Source organism: Symphalangus syndactylus, chromosome 20, assembly GCF_028878055.3.
Source record: "Symphalangus syndactylus isolate Jambi chromosome 20, NHGRI_mSymSyn1-v2.1_pri, whole genome shotgun sequence".
Taxonomy (NCBI): Eukaryota; Metazoa; Chordata; class Mammalia; order Primates; family Hylobatidae; genus Symphalangus; species Symphalangus syndactylus.
Genome location: NC_072442.2, coordinates 36,256,023 through 36,265,971, shown reverse-complemented (window position 1 = coordinate 36,265,971; position 9,949 = coordinate 36,256,023). Strand labels below are relative to the sequence as shown.

The 9,949-nt window shown below is 48.1% G+C and overlaps 1 protein-coding gene across 2 annotated transcripts; it reads right to left on the bottom strand.

Annotated features, from left to right (window-relative positions):
- Positions 1-1,647: 1,647 nt before the first annotated feature.
- Positions 1,648-8,554, bottom strand: SLC35B1 (solute carrier family 35 member B1). Of its 2 annotated transcripts, none has more exons than XM_055258154.2 (9): positions 8,423-8,554; positions 7,321-7,424; positions 6,568-6,673; positions 6,233-6,263; positions 5,491-5,648; positions 4,464-4,590; positions 3,570-3,676; positions 3,240-3,393; positions 1,648-1,872 (listed from the first exon to the last, which is right to left on the bottom strand). In XM_055258154.2, the coding sequence occupies exons 2-9, from the start codon at positions 7,350-7,352 to the stop codon at positions 1,820-1,822; spliced, it is 768 nt and encodes a 255-aa protein (XP_055114129.1). In that variant the 5' UTR covers positions 7,353-7,424; positions 8,423-8,554; the 3' UTR covers positions 1,648-1,819. The 2 variants fall into 2 exon arrangements, with proteins under 2 accessions (XP_055114129.1, XP_055114125.1); XM_055258150.2 differs by lacking the exon at positions 8,423-8,554 and adding an exon at positions 8,085-8,380 and having other exon boundaries at positions 6,568-6,698.
- Between the last annotated feature and the right edge of the window lie 1,395 nt (positions 8,555-9,949).

The following is a 9,949-nucleotide window of genomic DNA, read 5'->3' as shown; positions in this document are numbered from 1 at the left end:
CACTAGAACTGGGCCCCCAGCCCACCCTGGGTAGGACAGGCTTGCTCTACAAGCCATTTCTCTAACAGGTGAGAGCCATGCTGAGCTACTGAAACCCTGCCTTGCTCATGACTAGTATTAGGCATTTTTGAGACAACTGGTTGAAAATGGTAGAAGGAAGAGGTAGAAGGAATTGGTCTAGTAGCTGGGAAGATGTCTCTTAAAACAGGCCCAGATGACAACTGCTTGCACCTGCAGGTCCTGGCCCTGGTAACATGCTCTAACCACCTAACCAATCCACAGGAGAAGACAGTTTCGAAGACCTATAAATCTAGTAGGGAAGAAGCTAATCGATGCAACTTTCAGGATGAAAAAAAAGACAGGGGAAAGAGGGTGGAGAAAGGAAGGAAGGAAGTTCAGCCAGATGTACTTAAAGCATCTTCTCTCTCCAGCAGTTCAAAATGATAGGGGGCTTTTGGGGGCAGTGCTGCAGCAACACCTAGGCCCCCAGAGAGTGAGATGAGCACAAGTGAGGCAGGGCTTGAAAGGCTGGGCGAGGGGTGGCAAGGCAGCCATTCAGGAAGGAGGCCGGGCTCCCATCTGGAGAGCCAAGAGGCTGGGGCTGCTGAACAGATGGAGAGAAAGTTGCAGCTGGTGGAAATGCACTTTCATGTGTAAAGTTTGGTCCTTGGAGGATTGCGATTTCCAACTCTAAAGGCAACAGTGGGCAGGTGGCTCTGCTCCATACTCCGCCTTTTCCCACTGCTGCCACCCAGACAACTCGACAGTGGCTGTGCCAGGACTCAGCCACCATGACTTCCGTCAGCATCCCTTTCAACAGGCAGAAGCTGGCATGGTGACACCTTGGCACAGCAAAGGATGGCAGAGGACTGCAATGCTTCAGCAGCTGGAGGAGGCAGGGGAATAGGAGGGATTAACCCAGCCTCCCTGGAGGGGGCCAGGTAGACTGAGAACAGACAGACAGATGGAGGGGGAAAATCAGGAAAAGTACATCACAGACCTTCCAAAGCTGATCATGATGTATGCACTGGGTCTCCACTCTGGTCTTGATAGAGCTGTGGCTGAAGGGGAGGCAGTGGGGAAATGGCAAAACAGTAGATTCTGAAACTCTGGGTTCATTTTACCCCAACCTCAATGAGTATTTCTTTTCTGTTTTTTGATTTTTAGTGGAGACAAGGTCTAACTATGTTGTCTAGGCTGGTCTCAAACTCCTGAACTCAAGTGACCCTGCTGCCTTAGCCTCCCAGAGTGCTGGGATTACAGGTGTGAGCCACTGCACCAGGCCTAAGAAAAAGACAGAACATAACTTTGTGTTTTTTATGAAATATTTGCCCACAGGCGCTTTAGGAAGAGGAAGTGACTTTTACATTCTCTGGCTCTAATGGACAGCCACCCGTCCTCTAATGGGACCAGCTCTAATGGGACAAGCCTCACCCATCGGAACAGAAGCCGTTAGCACCATTCTGCGATCTCAGAGTTCCTCCCTATAATGCTCAGGCTCTTGGGGGAATCACCCACTCAACCATGCTAACCACACCCGCGAGAGGAGCAGCCTTGGTAATGAACATCCAGCTCTGCCTCTTCCCTCCCTCCTTATTTACCATAGACTGTGCTCCAGGGCACGAAGAACAAAAACCACCAACTCTGTCTTGTTAAAATCCAAGTGCATTTTTTAGAATATGTGATTTTGCTTGATTTTATTTTTTTAAAAAAGACTGGAACTCAGTCCCATATTCCTATTGAGTCCATTTTCCCAAGAGATGTCACTGTTTGAGATAATAACTTAAATATTCTTGATGTGGAGGTAGTCTCTCTCTTCCTAGTGGGATGTCTTCTTAGCTCCTTTCCCAAACTTGGCATCAAGACCAAGACCTATGAAAAGGAAGAAAATGGGCTTAGCCTTATGGGGGGAAATGAAACTTACCAATGATTGTGGTAGGGTGGGGTAGTTGGCCTTATATCTCCAAAATGGGGGCTTTAAATAAAATACGTGTCAGAACACTGGTTTTATGTAACTTCCTCAGAGACAAGAGAATGGCACCAGGATACTAGTTATTACAGATATCTATCTATATAGATCTATCTATATATACAGATAAATATAGATACATATATATATAAAATACAGCAAGACTTAAAAGAAATTTAAGAGTCAAAACTTCTAGGCTATGGCTGAATGTGGTGACTCACACCTGCAATCCCAGCATTTTGGGAGACTGAGGCAGGAAGATCATTTGAGCCCAGGAGTTTAAGGCCAGTCTAGGCAACACAGCAAGACCCCATCGCTACAAAAAAAAAAATTAGTCAGGCGTGGTGGTACATGCCTATAATTCCAACTACGTGGGAGGCTGTGGTGGGAGGATCGCTTGAGTCTAGGAGATCAAGGTTGTGGTGAGCTATGATCGCACCACTATACTCCAGCCTGAGCAACAGAGGGAGACCCTAGGAAGGCTGGATTAGAAATAAAGCTTCCTTTTCTCTTTTTATTTTGACACGGGTTTTCACTCTATTACCCAGGTGGGAGTGCAGTGGTGTGATCACAGCTCACCTCAGCCTCCACCTCCCGGGCTCAAGCAATCCTCCCACCTCAGCCCCGAGTAGCTGGGACCGCAGGTGTGTGCCACCACGCTCAGCTAATTTTTGTATTTTTTTGCAGAGACAAGGGCCTCATCATGTTGCCCAGGCTGGTCTCGAACTCCTGAACTCAAGCGATCCTCCTGCCTCAGCCTCCCAAAGTGTTAGAATTACAGGCGTGAGCCACCACACTCAGCCTCTTTTCTCTGTTAAAAAAGTTTTCTCTGGGCTGAGTGCGGTGGCTCACACCTGTAATCCCAGTGCTCTGGGAGGCTGAGGCGGGGGGATCACCTGAGGTCAGGAGTCCGAGACCAGCCTGACCAATATGGAGAAACCCCATCTCTACTAAAAATACAAAATTATCCGGGCATGGTGGTGCATGCCTGTAATCCTGCTACTCGGGAGGCTGAGGCAGGAGAATTGCTTGAACCCAGGAGGAGGAGGAGGCGGCTCATCCGATTGGTGAGCCGAGATCATACCATTGCACTCACTCCAGCCTGGGCAACAAGAGCAAAACTCCGTCTCAAAAAAAAAAAAAAAAAAAAAAAAAAAAAAAAAAAAAAAAAAAAGTTTTCTCTAAAATATTTAAATAAATTCCATAAATATACAAGTAAATTTTAGGAGAAAAAATTCAGCTGTCACTGTGTCTCTGTGTGGCCACTTACCCAGGAACACAAGCACGGTGCCCACCCACTGCATGGGGCTGATGGGATTGGCGAAGAGGATCACAGAGGCCAAAATTGTGAAGAACTTTCGAGTTGTAGTGATGATGGAGCAGGTCAGGGGACCAAAATACACAACCGTCATAAAGATGAAGCTCTAGAGAAAGATAAAGGTGAGGTCTGGTGGGCTCTTAGGTATCTGCCATTGGTCTAAAGTCTATAAACAGACCTCAGGGCTAATCTTGCCACTCTCTTCTTCCAGCCAGGCCAGTGTTTCTTAGGGAACCAGCTGCCAGAGTAAGGAAGCCAAGCCATTTCCTTTCAAGCACTCACCTGACCCAGGGCACTGGTCAGTCCAAAGAGCAGGATGTTATAGATGATGGCAGGGTATCTTTCAGCAAAGCTCAGGAACTCCCAGAGCTCCCCAGTGAACAGGATTCCTGAGAAGACATGTCAACAAATGTATGGCGCATTTTGTGCACACAAAATGCGCACACACACACTCGCACTCCTGCACATGGCCTGTTAAAGAACTGCAAAGGAGGTGGGACGCAGGAAAGTGTATGGTGTGGGTTTGCATCGTCTCATCATGGATTCGTCTCATATTTTTCTCTGATTAGAGAAACTAAAGAGAATTTTGTGAGAAAGGCTTAAAAGTTAACGAGTTACTTCTACCAAAGTGATTACAAGCAGAAATCCTCAGATGCTGTAGAGATGCTGACCCACACATCCTTAGCTCAAGGAAGCCCCTCGCATTAGTCACCTCCAGCCATCAGCAGCCTCCACCATTAACCCCAGTGTGCTGTACAAAAAATACTTTCTACATGTGCCCACATTTGAAAATTTAGGAAGCACTGATTTCAAAGCAAATCATTCACATTTGAACTGTTTTCAGTGTACAGCTAACTCTGTTTCCGGTGAGCACTACGTGTGTCTCATTTCCCTCATGAAAGGTAAATTTCCCAGGTACCTCCCTGTGTTTTACTACTGAGTGTCTTCCCATGATACCTGACACACGATTCTCCTTCATTGTGCCAGTAACAAGTAGCAAACAAATCCTGCTGGTGCAGGTTTTTCCAGGAAGGTTTCTCAAGGGCTTGAACAAAAGGGCATCTTGGAACTAATTCAGGCCCTTGGTCTGGGCAACTAACAGCTAGAGGGATCAAAAGGATGAGGGCAGCCTGCCCTCTGGTGATACATGGGAAGAACAGCAGAACTGGCTCTCACCCATTCCCAGCAGCAATGTCGACCAAAGGTTGATGTTCAGCATCATGTGGTTGGAGCCTGTTTGGTAATGAGCCCGCATGTGGTCCTGGGAAACACCAGTCAGTCCATCCAGGGTCAGCGATAATAGCTGGGAAAGAAAGGGTGCAGCCTGCAATGAAGTGGCCAACAGGGCCCTTTCCTAACCCAGGACACAGGATTCTCACTCTCAGGCTCCTTGGAAAGCCACTGCCTTTGAAGTCCTCAGAACAAAACGTTGTTGCCATTTGCTCACGAGTGGAAGGTGGGGAGAGACCATGCTCACTGCCCCCCACCCCCGCCCCCTGGCCCAGGCACTGGACTGACAGGCTAACTGAGCTACGTAGTGATTTTGTAATCAGAGTAGAGCAGGAAGCTCACTGCCCAATATACTGGGAGGGGAAAGGTAGTCCCAGCAGGTTAGCTTCCTAGCTTGGAGTATAGTGCTCCAGAGACTGGATCCTGTGCTTAGGCTGCCTGGATTGGAATCCTGACTCTGCCGCTTCAAATAGCCAAGTGACCATGGGCAAGCGAGTTAACCTCTCTGTGCCTAGTTTCTTCATCTGTAAAATGGAGATAATATTACATATGAGATTATTGTTGTAAAAATTAGTCAATTAACATGTAAAACACTTGGAACAGTGCCTATTGCATATATACCAGCTACTATCATATTATTTTAAACTCTGGCTTCCAGGTTTCTTGGAAAGCCACAGTGAGAGACATTATTCCTTCCCTCTTTGCTCTCAGGTCTCTGTGACCTCACACCAGGATTCAGCCACAACCTTCAGAGTTATCTCTTCTCCAGAATGAGAGCTGAGTTGTAGTTAAATATTTCAGGTTTCCCACTATGGCATTAACAGAGCCAGGGGCCTGCAGCAAAGACCAGATATGGGAACAAGGAGCACCACAACCTCCCTTGACACATAACTGGCCTTCTGCCTGCCTAGGTGAGGCTATCCTTTGGTTAAGTTTGCTGGAAAAGGCTGCCTTCCCCAACAGGATCTCATACCAAGAGTAGCTCTCCATAGCCAACTGTGTGTTCTTCTATCCCAACAACTTTCTTGGGTTTGTACATGAAAAGGGCCACTCCAGCCACAATTAACAGCACACACAGGTACTTAGCCAACGGGTACTTCTTCTTCAAGAGGGTCACCCCAAGGAGCATGACTACAGGGAAAAAACAGAGTGGAAAATTCAGGCATCCATAAGGCATCGATGACCCCAATACCCTCCCTCCCAGGAACCAAGAAAAGACTCAGGGAGAAAAGAATGACTAAGAAGGAAGGCTTAGAGAGGACAAAAGGAGGGTGCCAGGCTGGCACCTAGATAAGGATTGAGCAACAGGGTTAAGTATAAGACAGGGAGGAGGTAGAGAACAAAGGTGAAAAGTCCAGGAAGGGACAGGACAAGGGTGGGGAACAGTGGAGAAGGAAAAGAAGTTGAGATAAAGAAATTGATGATCAAAATGGAAATTAAGTTGTCTAATGACAATATAAACACATGCAGCACAGAAATGGCTGACCAAGTGAAGCAGGCTAGGTCAGCCTTTAGCGCCTATTAAGGATTACCAGCCTATGAACATCACAAGAAGTGACACAGATGACAGGATGGGCAGCAGGGAGGGCTGAGGGAAAGTCCTTGGAGACAGCCATGATGGGATGATGAAGCTGAGAGGGACACAGTTGTAGCAGACAGAGAGCTTACTATAGGAAGAGTGGCGACAGAAGAGGAAGACCATCTTCTTTGCTTACCTGGGATTGGCTTGCAGGATTTACCAAGGACCTGAAATTAAATCCAGCAAATAATTTCTGAGCATCTGTGATGTGTCAGGTACTATGCTAGGTACCGCACTGCTTAAGATGAGTAAGCACAGGGCCTGCACCAGAGACCTCAGCCTCAGAAAGCAGCCCTATCATGGCCCAACCCACCACCACTAAACCTAAGTTCTATGTTTCTATACGCTCCTAATGTCTTACAGGACTGTTATCTTTTTTTTTTTTTTTTAAACTCACAGACCTGAGGGAAGAACTCTTAGTCCTTTTCAAATGATATCTGAGCCAACCATCATCCCACCCTGAGGTTTCACCTGAGTTGGGTAGTTGACAAACTGTAGTGCTGAGTTGCTGGAGACCATGGCACCCAGATAGGAGATAGAACAGGCAGCATAGAGCCAGCTCCGGGTACGATCCACCCTGGCAGTGTCAAAAAACTGGATCACTGGGAGAAGACAAAAAAAAAAAAAAAAAGAAAAGAAAAAAAAAAAAACAAGAGAAACCTGGTGGGGCTAGGATGGACCACTAAGCAAAGCTAAAGCCACATGAAAGGAACTTGTCTGTCAAATAAGACACAAGCTATTTCTGTCCTGTTACACTGGGAAATCTCTGAAAATTATTCATCTTTCCAATTCTACCTAAGCCCAACAAAAGACCACATGCAGGGTGGAGGTGGGGGGCCTCATTCAGTTCAAGGGACCAGTCAGCCCTGCTGCTAGTCCCCAGGGAACAAAGAGAGAATGCTCAAAGCATGCTTGAAGCTGACACACAAAAGAAAATCAAAGGGAAAGAAAAAAATGTTTTAAGTATTTTCAATGGGGATTTGGAATACAGAAAACCCATTCTCTGAACATTTCTAACTCAGAAGTTGATAAAAATTGGGGAAATAATATTTTACTCCACTTCAAAGTCATTAGTTTTACGGACTTCAGAGAGAGGCTGTGTAGGTACAAAATGCGGTGGAGATCATGAGTTAGCCTTTAAGGTTGAATCAATGCTTAATATCCAGCATACTGAGGGAACTTGGGGTGGTGGGGTACCCAACAAATTACTATCTAGGTACTCACAGATCTTGGCAAACACAGCATTGATCACACATTGAATGAAGACCAAAGTTAAGGCAAAGGTGAACGTCTCCTGCTTGGCTCCTTCCCCATACTTTCCTCTTGTTCTAGAAATGAAATGCATGAGAAAAGAGGGAGAAATTAGTATATTTCACTCACTGTCATCTAATATATCCCGAGCCACTGAAAACTTTAAAATTATCTTGCCTCTCTGGATGTAGGCAGAGTTTGTAAGGACCACTAGGCTCATTTGCAAAAGGGGCTGATTTTACTGGATCTAGAAACTAGATATCCCAGCCTACTGATTCCAAAGCCTAAGGAACGAATACCCGAAAAAGACGGAGAAGAAACATGCAAAACGAGATAGTGAAATCAGGTACCCCAGGCAGGAAGAGACGGTATTTCGGCTATGGCACCAAGGCCGAGGGCGAATCGGTTGTTTGCAAGCATCTGGGAGTACCAAAAGGGGGCCGACTCGGGTCCTGTTTGAGGGGTAGAAGTCTCAGCCTGTAAAACGCAGGCCCTTAAAACCAAGCGGGGAAAAACAGCTAAGAAAAGAAAATAACCAAGTCCGAAGAATCCAGAAAATAAACCTGGAGTTCTGGAATTCTGGGTAGGCTCAGCCATAGCTGCAAAAGTAGTAGGGTGCTAAGAGGGCGACAGCCGGGCAGGAGGACAAGAGGAAAGCCCGGGTCCAGAGGCAGAAGGCCCGGGACCCCTGTCACAGGCTGGGGAGAGAATGTCGGCCCGTCCCCGGGGTCGCTCACATCTTTTCCTGCAGGATCCCATAGTAAAAATAGCAGACAAAGACACCCAGGAAGCAGAGCGGCAGGCGCAGCCGGTCGGGCACCAGGGAGCTGCTAGAGGCCATGAGACGCCCGGAGGAGCCGACTGGAGACCCGCTCACAACCGGCACCGGCAGCAGCGGCGGCGGAGGCGACAGCTCCAGCCGGACATCGCCAACCGGCGGCAGGGGCCTCATAGGAGCTGCATGCGACCGCCGTCCAGCAGGGCCCAGCAGTCACTACCAGAACTGCCGGCTCAGGGCTGCCAAGGGGGAAACTCCTCAGAACCCAGCAACCACTTCCTAGGAAAGAAAACCCACCCTGGGACCTTGGCTCCATCCCTGAGGCCAGAGGAACCGGCAGTCTCGAGACTAATCCCTCGCCCTGGAGATTTTCCAATCAGGCAACTCTGAGGACAACTGCGACCCAGAGCACCACAGAGTGTCCTAGAGCCACCTGGGCGTAGAATAATGTCGTATAAGGATGTGGAGGCCACCAATTGGCTGCGCTGTGCAAAGACGGACAGGTGGGCGGGGCAGGAGGAGGTGTGGCCGACAGAGCAAATCCAATAGTCTTTTCCGCGGCGGGCGGCCAGGCTTCTGCTGGGTCCTAATGCCAAAATCTCTTACTGGAGCCTCAGCGCCGTCTAGCTGCTGCCCAGCGTCAGCGACTTTACCTGCTCATTACCTAGGCACATCACTAGGCTTCCAAGGGCGAGAGCGACACAGTAAGTCTCGGCTTGGTCACTTAAAGGCGGGGTAACCTACCCGTGTCACCCAAGTTCTGAGCCAGAGTTTTCCAGGTCTGGAAACTAGGGATAATTAGTAATAGCCACCTTGTCGCCTCTTGGCTGTTGTGCGGATCAAATGAATTGAGGTTGGTGAAAGTGTTTTGTAAACTGTAAAGTATGCTGTGCAAGTTTAAGGTATTATTAGTCATCACTGTTTCTCAGCCCTGATCTTATTTCTTCACGTCGAGGGGTGGAAATGGAAGCTTACTGAAGTCCGTTTTCTTCCAAGTCTTAACAACTCACCAACAATGGCGCAAACCCTTGGGCCGCGCTCCTGAATATTTCCCATTAATGAGCTCCTCGTTGGATCCCTTCCTCATGCAAGTGTTGGGTCTCCACTTGCTGGCACGAATTGCCAGGGCAAGACTGACCTCAGGTTTTCCCACTACTACCTCCAACCCCCAACTTAATTGGCCCAAATCTCCGGCCACCAGGTGGACTCTGGGCTGCTCTCTGGGTCGAGGCTCCTTCTCTTCTAGCAGCCTGCTCTTTTGGCACAGCCTCAGGCAAAGGAAGGAAATACTGGGCAGCACCACACCCGTCGCTCCGGGCCTGACTCACTAAGGCTTTGCGGGGGAGCCAGAAGTCTTTTAGAGGGAGGGGTAAGGGATAGAAGATAGCGTCTGTCCCCAGCCCACTGTCTGGGCGTGGAATCCCCAGTGGCATGGGAATCCCCATACATTTGCTCTCTTGCTCCGTAGCTTACTCTACTGGCTCCGCCCCCGCGATGCCAGGGCACCAAATAGCTGGGAGGAGCGACCTGCCAGCTCTACTTCTTTACCAGCTGGGACCTCAAACAATTCGCTTGTCCTGAGTCGAGTTTCTTCATGTAAAATTAATGGGAATATAGTAACAAGCAGGAGAGCGCTGTGGTTAGAAACATGGGCACTGGATTCAAATGATCAGGTTTCCAATCCTAGCTCCCCCACTTCATATCTGTGTATTTTGGGGAAAGTTATTCAATCTATTTGTCCTTCCCTGATTATACAGTGGGACTTACCATATTTCTCTTACTGGGTGGTTGTCATATTTCAATAACACTTTATGTAAAGCACTT

Coding starts and splice junctions, on each gene's coding strand:
- SLC35B1 (XM_055258150.2), bottom strand. CDS start 8,299: ATGAGGCCCCTGCCGCCGGTTGGCGATGTCCGGCTGGAGCTGTCGCCT. Junction 6,264..6,567: donor TTGTCAACTACCCAACTCAG/GTGAAACCTCAG, acceptor ATTTAATTTCAG/GTCCTTGGTAAATCCTGCAA. Junction 3,677..4,463: donor GACATTGCTGCTGGGAATGG/GTGAGAGCCAGT, acceptor ATGTCTTCTCAG/GAATCCTGTTCACTGGGGAG.